Here is a 17,516-nt window from a genome sequence, read left to right on the forward strand (position 1 = left end):
CTCATGCTAACATACTACATCAAATTGGAATTTTTAAATTATGTACATGCATACAGTTACAGACACAGTATCATAGATAGTTTGCTCTAGAACAAGGTCTCCCTCCTTGGGGTATGCATGGGGTCTTTCTATCCTTTTGCATCACTTACCAGGTACAACCTGGTTCTTGAGCGAAAACCACCCCACGGACAGGATTGTCTTTGCTGGAGGCAGAGTTCACTTAAACAGTTTTCCTCAGCATACTCCTTATGTGTACTACTGGAACCTTATCTCCTTCTGGTGTTTCCAAGGGCTCAGATTGGACAGGGCTTGCTCGGTTAGTGGAACCTCAGGTATTCACTAACCATGTGGCCTTTGGTAGATTACTCTTTCAGTTCTTGAAAGTCTTCCTACTAAGTTCCTTTAAGGTGGTTTTAAGCAGGCCATTGCACCGTTTGACTTTTCCAGCTGTTGGTGCATGGTAGGGGATATGGTACACTCACTCAATGCCGTGTTCCTTAGCCCAGCTGTTTATGAAGCTTTTCTTGAAATGAGTCTCTTTGTTTGATTCAATTCTCTCAGGGGTACCATGGTTTCAAAGGACATGTTTCTTAAGGCTTAGGATGGTTTTTCGGGCAGTGGCATGAGGCACAGGGTAGGTTTCCAACCATCCCGTGGTGGCTTTTACTATGGTTAGTACATAGCGCTTGCCTTGGCGGGGTTAAGGCAGTGTGATGTAGTTAATTTACCAGGCCTCCCCATACTTATATTTGGACCAATGCCCACCATACCAGAGGGGCTTCACCTGCTTGGCTTGCTTAATGGCAGAGCACGTATCACAGTCATGGATAACTTGAGAGATACTGTTCATGGTTAGATCCACCCCTTGGTCTTGTGCCCACTTATACGTGGCATCTCTGCCCTGATGACCTGAGGCATCATGGGCTCATCGAGCCAGGAACAATTCTCTTTTGTGTTGCCAATCTAAGTCTATCTTTGACACCTCTATCTTTGAGGCCTGATTTACCTGTTCGTTGTGTCGGTGCTCTTCATTAGCCTGACTCTTTGGGACATGGGCATCTACATGACGAACTTTCACAGGTAGCTTCTCTACCCGGGTGGCAATGTGCTTCCACTTATTAGAGGCCCAGATTAGTTTTGTCTTACGTTGCCAGTTTGCCTTTTTCTACTTTTTCAGCCAACTTTACACAGCATTGGTTGACATCCATGAATAAGTGTAAAGGTAGAGCTTTGGCCACTTCACTCTTTCAGCAATGTCCAAAGCTAGCTGAACAGCTTTAATTTCAGCAAGCTGACTTGATCTACCTTCTCTTTCGGTAGTTTGTGCAACCTGTCATGTGGGGCTCTATACTGTGACAGGCGGCGACCTCTTTTATGGTCAGAGATCACTCACCTGCACAGTAAAGGGTGGTCTGAGAGTTCTTATTTTGCAGGCAGGGCGCAGCAGGGCACGAAAGAAGACTCGAGAGCTGATGTTCTGAGGTTTCCAAGGTTGTTTATTCTTTCTTATCTAAGGAATTTTCTGTCTACCTTACAGCGGTCCACTCTGCAACTCATCCAAGGCTGTTCTCCTGCCCTCCGGGGCAGGACTTATCTTTTATACCCTAATTTACGTCTACTTTATTTACAATTAATCACCAATACTTTATACCCACTTTACACCGAGCAGTTTTCCCTTCACCAATCCCGAGTTGGCATCCCGACCCAGAAGATGGATGCCATGAAGAAGAAGAAGAATTTTTTACTATGCCACAAATCCTCCATATTGTGTCCAAAACCCCCTAATATAAACAATCTTTAAAACCTTACTTTTCTACTTTTTAATACACCAATTTCCACTCTACTTATTTCTGTGACTCTGTAATTTGTATATAAAGATGGTAATTTCTCCCAGGGACTTAGATTGAACTCACAGGGATTTTTGGCACCTTGCCAAGGCTTCTGAGCCCCCTGTACAGGCTCCAGGGAAGCCAGGGGAATATCCTGGGTTCCCACACTATACGGCTGCTTTCTACTTTCGGTTCATTCCCATGATGCGACAGGAACCGTTGGTGAAAAGAGCAATAGCGTGTTTTATCTGCTGGTAGTTGGTTATACGGTGGGGCTTCCTCAACCCAGCTTACTTGTTTTTGCTCCTCATCATCAGCGAGACCAAAATTTTCACCTTCTGACAAGTTCATAATTATGTCCAAAATTCCAGGGAGATTCAAGCGTCTAATGTGGGCGCGTTGTGTGATGAGGACAATCCACTTGCTCCATGTATTGTCGTGGGCATGGTGGGTAGAGGGAACCTTTCCTTTGAACATCCACTCCAGCACTGGTAGACGGGGTACCAGGAGGAGTTGTGCTTCCCTGCCGATCATTTCTGAGGCAGTTTGGACTCTTTCATAGGCAGCCAAGATCTCCTTCTCTGTGGGAGTGTAATTGGCTTCAGACTCTCTGTAGCTTCTGCTCCAGAATTCTAGAGGTTAGCCTCGAGTCTCCCCAGGTGCCTTCTGCCAAAGACTCTAGGACCGACCATGGATCCTGGCTGCAGAATAAAGCACATTCGTCACCTCTGGTCCCGTCTTGACTGGGCCAAGGGCTACTGCATGAGCGATCTCCTGCTTGATCTGGGCAAAGGCTTGCTGCTGCTCAGCACCCCAGTGGAAATTGTTCTTCTTACGGGTGACCAGGTAGAGAGGGCTCACAATCTGTCTGTACTCAGGAATGTGCATTCTCCAAAAGCCTATGGCACCTAGGAAAGCTTGTGTTTCCTTCTTGTTGGTCGGTGGAGACATTGCAGTGATCTTATTGTTGACCTCAGTGGGGATCTGGTGCTGTCCATCTTGCCACTTTACTCCAAGGAACTGGATCTCTTGGGCAGGTCTTTTGACTTTGCTCTTTTTAATTGCAAAGCCGGCTCTCAGCAGAATCTGGATGATCTTTTTTCTTTTTTCAAATATCTTCACTGCCGTGTTGCCCCACACAATGAAGTTATCAATGTATTGCAGGTGTTCTGGACCCTCACCCTTTTCCACTGCAGCCTGGATCAGTCTATGGCAGATGGTGGGGCTATGTTTCCACCCCTGGGGCAGTTGGTTCCAGGTGTACTGCACGCCCCTCCAGGTGAAAGCAAACTGAGGCCTGCACTCTGCTGCTAGAGGAATGGAGAAAAATGCATTAGCAATGTCAATGGTGGCATACCACCTTGCTGTCTTGGACACTAACTCGTACTGGAGCTCTAGCACGTCCGGCACGGCAGCGCTCAGCGGTGGAGTCACTTTATTCAGTGCACGATAGTCCACAGTCAATCTCCATTCTCCATCAGACTTGTGCACAGGCCAGATGGGGCTGTTGAAGGGTGAGTGGGTTTTGCTGACCCCCCCTTGGCTCTCCAGCTCACGGATCATCTTGTGGATGGAGTTCATGGCATCTCAATTCGTCCGGTACTGCCGGCGGTGCACTGTTGAGGTGGCAATTGGCACTCGTTGCTCTTCCGCCTTCAGAAGTCTCACTGCAGATGGATTTTCTGACAGTCCAGGCAAGTTGTTCAACTGCTTAATGACCTTTACTGCTACGGCAGCTATTCTAAAAGCCCACCTGAATCCCTTTGGGTCTTTATAAAAACTACTCCTTAGAAAGTCTATGCTTAGAATGCGTGGTGCCTCTGGACCAGTTACAATTGGATGTTTCTGCCACCCCTTTCCAGTCAGGCTCACCTCAACTTCCAGCAAAGTCAATTGCTGTGATCCTCCTGTCACCCCAACAATGTAAACAGGTTCTTCGTCCACATGTCCTGATGGTATCAGGGTACACTGTGAACCAGTATTAACTAACGCCCTATGTTTTTGTGGCTCTCACGTGCCAGGCTATTGGGTCCACACTGTCCAATAGACTCTGTTATCTCATGCCTCTCCCTGGCTAGAGGCAGGACCCCTCTAGCCCTGGCTATTATTCCTTTCCTGGATATACAGTAGTTTCACGAATACAAGCCGCATCATTTTGACTAAAATTTTGCTTCCAAACCGGAAATGCAACTAATACTCAGAAGCAGCTAATATGTGAATAATTTTCTGACATTTCCACCCCCAGAAGTGGAAACCGAGGTGCCGAGTCAAGCAACTTGCCGGTAAAAGTCGGCATTTCGCGATTGTTACAAATTGTTACTCTGTTGCGCCTCGGGTGGAGCCTGGCTCCCTGCAGGGAGCACGGGGGGCGGGGAGAGAGACGGGAGAGCTCTCTCCTTCCCTCCTCTGCTGCAGCCCGGAGGAGAGACGGGGGGGCCCCGTACTGCCATCCCCGCGACCTGGGGGGAAGGCAGGGGCTACGTGCTGCCATCCCCACGGCCCATGGGGTAAGCGGGGGGCTCCTGCCCCCGCCCGCCGTGGCAGGAGCAGGCAGGCTCTGTCCCGGCCTGCCGCCGCCTCGGCAGGAGCGGGGAAACTCCGTCCCCGCCCGCCGCTGCCGCCACGGGCGCGGGGTAGTTCCGTCCTGGCCTGCCACCGCCTCGGCAGGAGCGGGGAAACTCCATCCCTTCCCACCACCGCCTCCATGGGCGCGGGGAAGCTCCGTCCCCGCCCACCACCGCTGCCGTGGAAGCGGGGGGGGCGCTCCGTACCTGCCTGCCACCACGGGGCAGCGCCGGGCCGGGGTGACCGAGTCCAGTGGCAGCGGCGGCCGGCCACAAACGGCCCTGCCGCGCGGCAGCACCGAGCTGAGCCACCTGGCCCCGTCGGCAGCCCCGAGCGGGCCGAGCCTGCACAGTCCGAGCCGAGCCAGTAAACCCCGCCCTGCCGCGGTTCTGTTACTATTTGGCAACTTTGTTGCACGCGGGTCCTCGCTGCAAACGACAGAGCGGCTTATACTCAGGTGCGGCTTATTTATGGACAAAGAACAAAATGTTTGCCAACACCCAGAGATGCGGCTTATAGTCCGTGCGGTTTGTATTCATGAAATTACTGTACATAGTGGAGGTTCCTTCAAGTGGGTCCGACAGATTATCCTTCTTTCTGTAATGCTCAGCACCTTGGTCATGGGAGTTTGAGGCTACCTTCTCTTTAGTGTAACTCTCTCGGTTAGCATTTCCCTCCCTGAGTTGACGCACCCGTGCTGCCAAGACAGAAGTGGGTTTCCCATTTCATTTTCCCATGTCTTCCTCATGGTCACGCAGAAAAAACTATAGGTCAGCTCATGGGATGTACCCTCTTTCACTAACTGGAGGACATTGGGCTGTAACCGTGGGGTTTGAGGCTCGCACTGGTGCTGCATTGATCTTCTTCATCTCTTATCTCACTTATGTCACCTCTCATCCCCCTCACCTCTTTCATCTCCTCTCTTATCCCTGCCTATACATAATCCTTGACCACGGCAGAAACATGGGCCTGCATTGCACCATTTATCATACTGTGAAAATCCCTAAGCTTGTTAGCAACAGAGCTCACTGTTTCTCGGTGTTCATCAGCATTAATCATTGTAATGAAGGTGGTATATTGAGATGGCCCTAGGTTTGCTAGATTCTACAGCATCTGCCCTGTGCACCTGACCTTGTCAGGGTCATTGTCATGCTGTCCATCCCTCCCAAAGAGTACCTCCAATACTTCCACTTTTCTCAGCTGTTGAATTTCTTTTTCAAGGGTCTTCCAGTGCATTCTATTGTGGTGCTCCTGCATTCTTTCTTTGTTGACAAACCTCTCTCTTACACTTATTAAAAGCCGCTCCCAGAGGGGAAGGGGGGCTGGCTCCCTTACGAATATTTGGTCTACACCTGAGTCCTGGGACAAGGATGGCTTTTGTACAGTCCAAGTGCACACCTGTACTCATAAGGCTCCAGACTGGAAGTAACCAAGTTGTAAAAGCTTTCCGGCTCCGTCGTGCAATATCTTTCCACAGATTGTGGAGATTTTCATAAGACAGGGACTCGGTGATGATTTCAACCTCTGGCTCCCCTGCTGGTTATGAGGACCCTCCTCTTTGGTTTTCCTTTTCTAGGTGCTTTGTTTTCATCTTGGACTTTCTAGTTTTCACAGGAGCCACTGCTGCTGGCTGTGTGTGCCCTTGCAATTCAGCTGGAACCTGGGCAGATGTAACATCTATGGGTTCCACTACAGCATCACTGGATTCTCCCCCTTTAAGGCAGGGCTTTTCACTAGCTGGGGAAAGGTACTCCTCCATCATCTGGCTCATTTTACTCATCTGCTTCACTAGAACCTCCACCCACTCTGGGTGGTTCTTCTCTGAGGTGGGCTGTGGGGCAGGGTCAGGCTCTGGGGCAGCATCCCTAGTTTCCTGGGGCAGAGTCAATGTCTGCAGCACCATCCCTATTTCCTGGAGTAGGTATCAGGGTTGTTATCCAGCTCAATCCCCCCTTATGTCTAAATGTTAAATAGGACAAGCCTATCAGCAACACCAGCCGCTGTATGATATCATTAGCATTTAGAGGAGATTTGAACCCTTCAAGAATTGGTGGGGTAGACCTAAAAATCTGGGTGTAGAGTTGGGAGAAAATTTCCCCTGGTGTTATTTCTTCACAGTAGGTGCCATTATTAAAGTAACCCCAAAATCATGAGTTAGTGTGTGGTATCCCTGAATCCATGTACCCACCTTCCAAAGCAAGTTAAAAATCTATGAATTCCTCACCTTATCAACCTATAAAGCAAACTGGATAACAGCTACCGTAGTCTTAGTTATAGGGCCCATATTTATATAAGGGCTTGCAAATGGGAGAGATACATGTATGAACACGTGTAGCCCAAACGAGGTTAAACTGGACCACATGTTGCTAGCACACAAAAAGACAATCTTAGACAACTGAAGAACTGTTATTCCTTTTTTTTTTTTTTAACTCTCTTTTCTCTGCCCCACATTGGGTGCCAAGATCTGTCCTGGTTTAGAGGACAGTATTGCCAGGGAAAAAAAAGGCAAGAGCGCTTTTCGAAAATCGAGAGTGAAAATCCCCTCCTCCCAGTTTACTATAGTTTTGGAAATTAAGAGGGCTCTCAGGTAAAAAGTATGGGTTTAGGAATAAAAGTCCTTTACTGAGAATTTTACAAGACAAACAAGAACAACATCAGCTGTTAAAAATCAGTGACAAAACAGAAGGAAACTTAGTCTCACTCTTTGTTTCCAGTCAGACGATCTCCTCTTCCGCATGGTCCCAGTGGAGCGGGGCGACCCCTTTCTCAGTCGTAGCAGCGGCCGTAGCAGGCAGGAGAGGCGGCAGCAGTAGGGCGGTCCCAGGTGGGAGAAGGGTGAAGGAAAAACTCCGCTCACTGTTTGCGTCCTGGTTCTCAGTGCTGTTTTCAGAAACAGGAAGCTTTAGCAGTGCCGGAGTGCAGGGCAGGTCCCACCGTGGAGAAAAAAGATCCTCTCTCCTCTGCCTTCGGGCGGCTAGAGCGAGTATCCTCTAGCCAGGACAAAGCAATTCACGGCCATCCGTTCCCACTCTCTCTTTTGTCTTGAGCGATCAGAAGCTAAGGGAGTTGCCTGCCAGGTTTCTTTTACATGATAATGGGAAAAAATTTTCCACCAAGGGAAAAGAGTAAAAACTCCCCCAACCCCCAACAACTATCTACATTGTAGCAGAAATAAATGTTAAGGTTCCCAATGGAAGAAATAAAATTCACCAACTTGTCAGTGAAGTTGTAACTTAATTGCTGATGTCCTGGGAAATTAAGTTAATAGAGAGATTTCTTTTCTACCAAATCTTGTTCACCTTTTTTTATGTCACTGCAGGAGAGACATGTAGTGAGTTAGTCCATAACTATAAATACAGAAAAAAACCCATCCCTGTAATGCTTCTCACAGAAAAAACATTGCATTAAATCCCAGTGTTATCTTTTCCTCCTTAAAAATGATACTGGATTAGTAGGAGAAAGACAGTATTTGCATTGGTTATGGAACTCTAATCAAGTTCATCAGATGGACAGATCTTACATGTGATAGAAACTAGGAGTTTTAGTTCTTGGATATGAATCCACAAAGTGTAAAACAGATGGTCCAGGGCGTTTTTCAACTTTGACAATAATAGGAGGAAAAGTTAACTTGTTTTAGAGGACAGGCAAGATTCAACCTTATGTTTGACTACTTTAGGAGGTGCAACTCTCATGCCCAAAGCTGAATTACAATAATTTTTCATGTTTTTCAAAAAGAAAAAAAAAATATGTTTTTAGTGATGCTAACTGCTTGTGTTGCTTCTTAAGGTCTTCTAGAAATAGCTATGTTTGTAGGGAAACCAGAGAATAGTTTTTAAATGCTTAGGTCCTATAAAAAACAACACCATGACAGGCAGACATTTAGTTTCTGGAAAATCTGTCCAGATGTTCAACTGTATTCTTTGCAGCTGGAGCATTCTGCCTTTAGAAGGGTATTGACAATATCTGAAGCATTTTCAATACCAGTAGTTCTTGTTGTTGCAGGTTGCCCTCTATGTAGAGGAAAAAAGTTGTTTCTCAAATTTGAAGTACTATTGGAAATGAGAAAATTATGAAGGAACAAATTCTCTGAAAACTTCAGCTGAAGAGAACAGGAAAGAGTAATGTGTAGTTAGTAGTCATATGCTTACATATATGCTGTTTTAACTACGCAATAAGTGGTAAGCAGATCTGAAAGAATAATATTATATGGTTACCTCCCCATAGCAGGGAAATGGTGTCTATCTTCTTTTCTTATTCAAGAATCAATGTGTACTTGGAATAAGAATGAGTTTCCTTTCTGGCTATCTATAACTGCCAGTCTAATTTACTAGCTTTAAATATAAAATAGGAAAACTTGTTTGTGTTTTCTATGAATATTTGTGATTCTGTTCATTCTGTATACCTTGAAATTCTCAATTGTTTAATGTATGTAAAAGCTTATGTGTCACATTTGTTACTAATATTTTAACTTGCTTTCAGCTGTACTAGATAAAGTTCTTGGTGATTATACAATGTGTTTCACCTTTTAGATTCATAAGGTAAAATGCCCATCTGAATTACTGGTGTAGTTCTTTCTCTTTTGCTGTAAACAGTTGTGGATGCATGGAGGATACATCTACTCTAGTACCCAGAAGACCTCCTCCCTCTCCTTCTTCACTGACCTTGGTCTCTGCAGGGCTGTTTCATATATTCTCACTCCTCTCTTTCAGCTGCTGCTGTGCAGCAATTTTTCCCCTTCTGTCAGACATATGAGAAGCTTCTGGTATCTTCTCACAAAAACCACTCCTGAAGTATCCCTGCTCCCAAAACCCAGTACAACAGCTGACTATTTATTCTCTGTGGTTTCACTAGTGACCCACTGATTGAAGTCCTTGATACTTGTAAATGCAGTGCTGTTCATAGTCATCCCTTGGAATTGCATGTCATATGCTACTTATGGAGGCTGCCACTCTTTAAGGACAAAATCCCACATTCATGTTGGGGATGGAATTTCCACTGTATTCTTAAGGCTAACAAAGTATTAAACCAGTCAAATGAAGATTAGGTGTCATGGCCATAATTAGTAGTCTACTAGAATATCTGGAATAATCCTTTGATTGCAGTAGTATTTATAAGTGCATGAAAAAGTTCCTTCTTTGCATACTTCCAAGAAGTAGAGTTTCAGTTCTAGTTATTAAAAAAGTAGTTCTTGATATTTGGGAAAAAATTACCACCTTCAGTGCTTAATTTCCAAACAGCTGCACTTTGGTAGTCAATTTCAGTGATATGGCACTAGTGTTCTTGAGCTGTTAAACCTTTGGGAAATTTCACATTTTATGGTTGTTTTCATATGTGGATTTTATTTCTTTTAAGGATATGCCCTAGTTTGGAGGACAGGTGTCTGCTAAGAAAGGCAGGAGCCTCTCTTTGAAATGGAGAATGTAAACCCCCTCCCTCCAAATTATTATAATTTTGAAATCAAGCAGCTCTCAGGCAAAGATATGGGAATTAGGAATAACAGTTCTTTACTAGGGAAATTAAAATAGAAATACAGTACTACAAAGAAACAAACCCCAAGCCCTGACAAAGTCAGAGTACAACGTGACACCCCATCAGGCAGGGTGTTGGTAGCAGTACCATTAAATGGTGGCTGTAGTCCTTTTGTAGTGACAGATGTGATTCAGTTGAAGCAGTGGTTCTGTAGAAGATGCAGTTTCCCTCTGGAGGTCCAGTGGTGATGTGGAGAAATCTGGTTTTCCTCTGGAATCCAGTGGAGAAAGGGCTACCTTAGTGTCCCAAAACTTGTTTTATTTTGGTAAGAAATGTTGGGCTCTTCCCCCTGGCTGGAGCATCTTCCAATGGGATGAAGTAACTTTATCAGTCACACAGTGGGACTCAATGGGCCATTAGCAGAAAATGGCTCACTGGAGGAAGGATGGGTTGTGAAAAGATAAAGAAAAATGCCCCACGTGGTTTCAATGGATGGCCCATTAGCTGACTATCTCCCACGGAGATAAGGATCGCTGCCCCCACCCTCAACAGATGGTGATAGAATAGATACCTTTTATCACACCTTGTATTGTAACACAAGACAGGATACTATGTATACTTCTGTGAATGTTTGAGACAAAGATTACCCTTCATTGTAGGGTGCATAGAGTTAACTTCAAAATTGATCTCTCTCTCAGTAATACAAAACTTTTGAAGATGCAAGTGCTAGTGAAAAATCTCATAACTCTGGGTCCTTGAATTGGGTGTAATGTGACATTCCTATAATTTAGACCATTTGTCCAGGATTGCAGTGTCAAATGCAATAACTCTGTATTTGGAGTTTTTTCTTTAGAATTATGCAATCATTAAGACTGGAAAAGATCTCTAAGAACACAAGTCCAACCTCCAAATTAGCACCATGTTCACCACTAAACCATGTCCTCAAGTGCCATATCCACATGTTTTATTGAATGCTTTCAGGGATGGTGACTTGAACACTTCCCTGGGCAGTCTATTCCAATGTTGACAACCCTTTCAGTGAAAAGTTTTTTTTTTTCTCATATCTAATATCAACTTCCCCTGGTGCAGCTTAAGGCTATTTCCTCTTGTCTTGTCACTTGTTACCTGAGAGGAGACCAACACCCACCTCATACCACCACGTATCAGGTAGTTGTAGAGAGCAATATGGTTTCCCCTGAGCTTCCTTTTCTCCAGGCTAAACAACAGAATTACAGAATATGCTGAGTTGGAGGGGACCTGCCCGAGAGTATTGTCCAAAAACTTCTTGAAATCTGGCTGGCTTGGTACTGTGGCCACTTCCCTGGGGAGCCTTTTCCAGTGCTCAACCACTCTCTGGGTGAACAGCCTTTTTCTAATATCCAACCTAAACCTCCCCTGACACAACTCGAGGCCATTTTCCTGGGTCCTGTCACTGGTAACCAGAGAGAAGAGATCAGTGTCTGCCCCTCCTCTTCCCCTCATGAGGAAGTTGTAGACTGCAATAAGGTCTCCCCTCAGTCTTCTCTTCTCCAGGCTCAACAAAGTTATCTCAACTGCTCCTCTTATGGTTTCCCCTCAAGACCAAAATGTTCTCCAGACACTTCACCAGCTTTGTTGCCCTTCTCTGGACATTCTTCAGCATCTCAGTGACCTTTTTGAAGTGAGGGGCCCAGAACTGAACACAGTAGTCAGGGTGTGACCCCACCAGTGCCAACTACAAGGGGACAATCACTTCTCTAGTCCTGCTGGCCTCTCTATTTTCAATACAAGTCAGGATGTCATTGGCCTTCTTGGACACCTTGGCATGCTGCTGGGTCATGTTCAGTCAGCTGTCAACCAATACGCCCACATCATTTTCTGCTGGGCAGCTTTCCAGACACTCTTCCCCAAGCTTGTAGCACTGCATGGGGTTGTCATGACTCAAGTGCAGGACTCGGAACTTTACCTTATTGAATTCCATATGGTCAACCTCAGCTCATCAATCTAACCAATTGTTATGAATGAGAGTGTTTGAGATCACTTAAAAAATAATCAGCAAAAGCCAGATCCCTCTGAAGAGTCTTCGTACTCTTCAGCAAATCAACACTCTTGCCCAACTTTGTGTCATCTGTGAACTTGCTTAGGGTGCACTTGATCCCTTCATTCAGGTTTTCAGTGAACATGTTAAACAGAACTGTCCGCAATGCTGAGCCCTGGGGAATACCATTAATGACTGACCGCCAGCTGGTTATAACTCCATTCACCACCACTCTCTGGGCCCGGCCATGCAACCAGTTTTTTACCCGGCAAAGGGTTCACCTGTTCAAGCCATGGGAAGCCAATTTCTACGGGAGAATGCTGTGGGAAATGGTGGCAAAGGTTTTACTGAAGTCTAGGTAGACAATATCTACAGCTTTTCTGTCATCTACTAAGCAGGTCATTTTGTCATAGAAAGAGATTAGGTTTGTCAAGCAGATCCTGCCTTTCATGAACCCATGCTGGCTGAGCCTGATCCCCTGGTTGTCCTGTGCGTGTCACATGATGGCACACAAAATTATCTGCTCCATGCCTTTCCCCGACACTGAGGTCAGGTTGATAGGCCTGTTGTTCCCCAGATCCCCCTTTCAACCCTTCTTATAGATAGGTGTCACAATTGCTAATTTCCAGTCACCCGGGACCTCCCTGGTTGACCAGGACTGCTGGTAAATGATTGAAATTGGCTTGGTAAGCACTTCGGCCAGCTCCCTCAGTACCCTTGGGTGGATCCCATCTACCCCCATCAACATGTGGAGGTCTAAGTGGAACTGCAGGTCACTGACCATTCCCTCCTGGATTATGGGGACTTAGTTCTGCTTCCTGTCTCTGTCTTCCAGCTCAGGAGGCTGGGTACCCTGAGGACAACTGGTCTCACTAAAGACTGAGGCAAAGAAGACATTCAGTACCTTGGCCTTTTCCTCATCCTTTGTTATTATGCTTCCCCCCACATCCAAAAAAGGATGGAGATTCTCTTTGTCCCTGTTTTTGTTGCTGATGTATTTGTAGAAACACTTTTTTTGTCTTTTACAGCAGTGGCCAGAACCAAAGCTCTCTGTTCTGACATGCCACTTGTCTTCTGTGCTGGCTCATCTTTCAGCATGGGGGCAACCTGCTCCTGCTCCTTTAAGATTTCCTTCTTAAAGCACATTCAGCCTTCCTGGACTATTTTGCCCTTCAGGACTTCCTCCCAAGGGACTCTCTCAACCAGTCTCCTAAATAGGTCAAAGTCTGCCCTCCAGAAGTCTAAGGTGGCAGTTATGCTGACCTCTCTCCATATTTCTCTCATAATTGAAAACTAAACTTTCTTGATTGCTTTGCCCAAGATGGCCTCTGACTTTCAGTCTGAGCAGTCCTTCTCTATTTACAAACAGCAGGTCCAGCAGGGCACCTTCCCTGGTTGTCTTATTTACCAGCTGTGTCAGGAGGTTTTCTTCCATGCACTCCACGAACCTCCTGGACTGTTTCCTCTCTGCTCTGTTGTATTTCCAGTAGACATCTGGTAGGTTGAAGTCCCCCATGAGAATAAGGTCCAGCAATAACAAATTTCCCGTGCTTATAGAATATTTAATCTGCCTCTTCATCCTAGTTAGGTGGTCTATAACACTCAGGATATCTGCCTTGTTAGCCTTCTCCCTGATTCTTACTGTAGTGGACTAACCCTGGCTGGATGCCAGACACCTACCAAAGCTTCTCTATCACTCCCCTCTGTAACTAGACAGGAGACACAATATATATCAAAAGGATTGATGGGTTGAGATAAGGTCTGGGGGAGATCACTCACCAAATACTGTCATGGGCAAAACAGACTCAAATTTGATGTATTAATTTAATTTATTACTAACAAAATCAGAGTAGGACAATGAGAAGCAAAATAAGACCTTAAAAACACCTTCCCCACAGCCCTCCCTGCTTCCCAAGCTCTATCTCCTCCCCTCAAGCAACACAGGGAGACAGGGAATGAGGATTATACTCAGTTCATCACAAGTTGTTTCTGCTGCTGCTCAGGGAGAGGAGTCCTCTCCAATGTGGGGTCTCTCCCACAGGAAACAGTTCTCCATGAACTTCTCCAGTGTGAGTCCATCCCATGGGCAGCAGTCCTCCCAAAATTGCTGCAATGTGGGTCACTCTTCCACGAGGTGCAGTCATTCAGGAACAGCATCTTCAGTATGGATCCCCCATAGGGTCACAAGTCCTACCAGGAAACCTGCGCCGGCGTGGGCTCCTCCCTCCATGGGTCTGCAGGTCCCTGCCAGGAGCTACCAAAACCTGGCCATAAAAATCCAGTACACTGACTGATAAACACTCAACTCTATAACTACCATCATGTGAGAGGCTGAAATGGTAAAGGTTAATGACTCAATTGGTCGTTTGCAAAAGCAACAGGGTACTTTGCTGAGGGCAGGTTTGCACCCCCCAACCAAAGGGGAGGAGGAGAGTTTTTGCATATGTGGTGGCAAAGCCTCTGATCTGCAAAAAACAGCCCAGGTTTAGAGGGGTGCACATTTACCACTGGAGGATGACGACTACAAACTGATTTTTGTTTAGATAAACTTGTTGAGCCCTGAGATTGTGTACTGGATAACTTGTGATTAATGTTGTTAACAAGCTGGGTTTTAAGCCACATAAGGGAAAAGGCCCATAAGAAGCAGATCCTATGTGGTGGAATAATGATTTTTATCATGCCAATGTCCTCCCTCTCGATAAGGCTCAGGTGGAAAACATATATACACACCAGTCATTCAGTGTCCCTCTGATCTGCCCCAAGGGATCTATTAGCAAGAACCTCAGTTACCCTGCCTTCAGGGGCAGGTTGTAACACATCATCAAGCTCCAAAGAATTAAAACACTCCCTAACATACAGGGCTACTCCACTGCCTCTCCTTCCTTGTCTATCCCTTCTGAAGAGTTTATAGACATCCATTGCAGCATTCCAGTCGTGCAAATCATCCCACCATGTTTCCATGATGGTGACTGTCATAGTTTTCCTGATGTACAATAGCTTCCGGTTCCTCCTGTTTGTTGCCCATACTGTATGCACTGATGTAAATGCATCAGTTGGGCTAATAACCCTACTGCCTTTTTTCAGGGAGAAGCCCTAATTAATATGTGACCATTCTCAGGTACTTCTGGGATTTTTTAACACATCATTAACCTTTGCATCCTTACTTTTGCATGGATCTCCATCCCCTACCTCTACTGATATGTCAGACTGAAGGGCCTTGGTAGCACACTGTCCCTCAAACATTTGCATGGCACCTCCAGGCTTATCTCTGTTGAGCCTGATTTTTCCCCCATCCCCCTTCAAATGTAGTTTAAAGCTGTCTCAATGACCTCTACTAACTCCTGAGATAAAATCCTTTTTTCCCCCTTTGAGATGGATGGACCCCCTCTGTTGCCAGCAGGCTCGGTGTCACATAAACTGACCCATGATCAAAATCCCCAAAATTCTAATGGTAACACCAGTCTCAAAGCCAGGTGTTCATCTGCATGATTTTCCTGTTTATTGCCCCATCATTCCCTGCAGGGAACTGGCAGGACAGAAGACAACACAACTTGTGCTCCAGATACTTCGATCAGTTGTCCCAAGGCCCTGAGGTCCCTCTTGGTTGTCTGCAGTCTTCTTGCTGGGACTTTGTCACTGCCCACCTGAAAAAGCAGTAGCAGGTAATAGTCAGTGGGATGTATCAGGCTGGGAAGTTTCTTGGTGATGTCCCTTACCCAGGCCCCAGGAAGGCTGCAAACTTCCCTATGGATTGGGTCCAGTCAGCATATTGGGCCCTTTGTTCCTTTCAAAAGAGAGTCACCAATAACTACTACTTCTTTACTGCTACAACCCTTCTTTTTTTCTTAACTGAGGAGGTTATGATGCAGTGGGTAGGCTACCCTGCCCTAGGCAACCCCTCCAGCCTGGATGGACTTTCATCCACATTCTCATTTCCCTGGTCCTCAGATTCCAGGCTTCATAACTATTGGATAAGAGCACCTTGGAAGGTGAAGTAGGTCGGGAGGGGATTTGCCTGCCACCCTGAGTAGAAACCCATTTCTACACCCCTCCATCTCTACAGTCCTCTCCTTTTTCCTGGTGGGGAGAGGGTAGGAGATATATTGCTTCTTGTGAAGTAGATGGCAGGTTGTTTGTCTAAGGCACGGTAGAGTGTGGCTCCACTGGTCAATCTCCTCAGAGTCCCTGATACTTCTTAGCCTTTCTACATCTCTCAGCTCTGCCACTGGGCTGAACAGATTGTTGACCTGATTGCACCCCACACAGCTGTTTTCTCTGTTGCCCTCTGAGAGCAGTGCCAGACTCTGGAACTCCTTGCAGCCTAAGACCTGGATGGCTGTGTGTTTTGGTGGACACTCCATCTGGGTTGCCACATCCTTTCTGGTGCACACAAAGGAAACAGCTTCTGTCTGAGTGGAAACCATATCTGAGCTCCCTTGGCAAGGGTGATGGCCCATCAACTCGACTAACTACTCCAGCTGCAGAGCCTCAGTGCTCTCCCTGCACACTCTTCCTCTTGATGTGCCATGCAAACTGCCGCACCATGCCACACACTGTTTGTGGGGGTTTTTTCCACAGAAGGTAGAAAAATCCCACTTGGTTTTGTTGGTTTTTTTGTTTAAGTCTATTGACAGATGGGTGCTATAATGCAGATAAGAATGTTTAACTTCTGTGCCTTGCATCTCTCACGGTAACCATCTGTGTAAACATAAGGGTGGTACAGACTAGGCTAAAAACTATTATAGAATCTTTCAGAGGAAATATGGGGTTTTGTCCCTGAAATACAATAAATTTTTTGAAACAGGAATAGCTGCTTTGTGACTTGGGGAGGGTGAGAATCCTATGCTTTCATGCTCTTTCTACTGGTGTTTTTGTTATAATTTTCAAATGTAGTATGTTGGTTCTGAAAATTAGTGCATAATATGGAATGCATCCAGAATAACAGAATATGAAGAGACTTCTCATTGAACATGAAAGAAAACATATTTTGTTTCACTTCATTGTTTATTTTAACCAAGGCTCAAATCAGACTATATTTTCTGATTTGTTTTTCAGCGTGATATAACTGAAAGTGCTTTGAGGAAGAATGAATTGATGATTGGATGGCATATTAATAAGTAGCTGTTGTATTACGAGAATAAGAAGATATTTGGGGACTTGGGAAGAACTGGATTTTCACCCTAGTCTAGCAGCTTTGCTGCTCACTTAAACACAGATGAATGAAGACCCCATTTGGAAAATCACCAGGTCAGCGGTCCAGAGCTGATGCAGGTGAGGTGTCACGGAATTTGAGGGTTGTTGTTTTTTAGTGGGTAAAAAAATGTCCTTATAGATTTTTCTTATGTACTCATGGTTTTATGAAACTGTTACTGTTTGGTTTTGATTGGGAAGGTTGATGGTTGTTGGGGGTTTTTTTTAAGATAAGAATTATTGGAACTGTGGAATTGAAAGGACACATAAATTTAACCTGTACAGAATTACATTTATGAAGTTGTACTGGTTTTGGCTGGGATCGAGTTAAATTTCTTTGTAGTAGCTGGCATGGTGCTATGTTTTGGATTTTTGCTGAAGACAGTGTTGATAACACACTGATGTTACTGCTGAACAGTGCTTACTCAGTGTCAAGGCCTTCTCTC

The 17,516-nt window shown here is 45.5% G+C and overlaps 1 protein-coding gene and 1 pseudogene across 3 annotated transcripts in view; one reads left to right on the plus strand and one right to left on the minus strand.

Annotated features, from left to right (window-relative positions):
• LOC117005059 (spindlin-Z) overlaps positions 1–17,516 on the plus strand; it is a 129,124-nt gene that overhangs the window by 52,197 nt on the left and 59,411 nt on the right. For 2 of the 3 annotated variants that reach the window (XM_033076289.2, XM_033076291.2), the window contains exon 2: positions 16,936–17,151. In XM_033076289.2, the coding sequence (XP_032932180.1) occupies positions 17,100–17,151 (52 nt within the window). In that variant the 5' untranslated portion in view covers positions 16,936–17,099. Of the gene's footprint in view, positions 1–15,402; positions 15,543–16,935; positions 17,152–17,516 lie in introns of all 3 variants that reach the window. The other variant, XM_033076290.2, reaches the window with a different exon arrangement.
• Positions 11,578–13,396, minus strand: LOC117005051 (annotated as a pseudogene).

The sequence above is a fragment of the Catharus ustulatus genome, chromosome W (genome assembly GCF_009819885.2).
Source record: "Catharus ustulatus isolate bCatUst1 chromosome W, bCatUst1.pri.v2, whole genome shotgun sequence".
Taxonomy (NCBI): domain Eukaryota; kingdom Metazoa; phylum Chordata; class Aves; order Passeriformes; family Turdidae; genus Catharus; species Catharus ustulatus.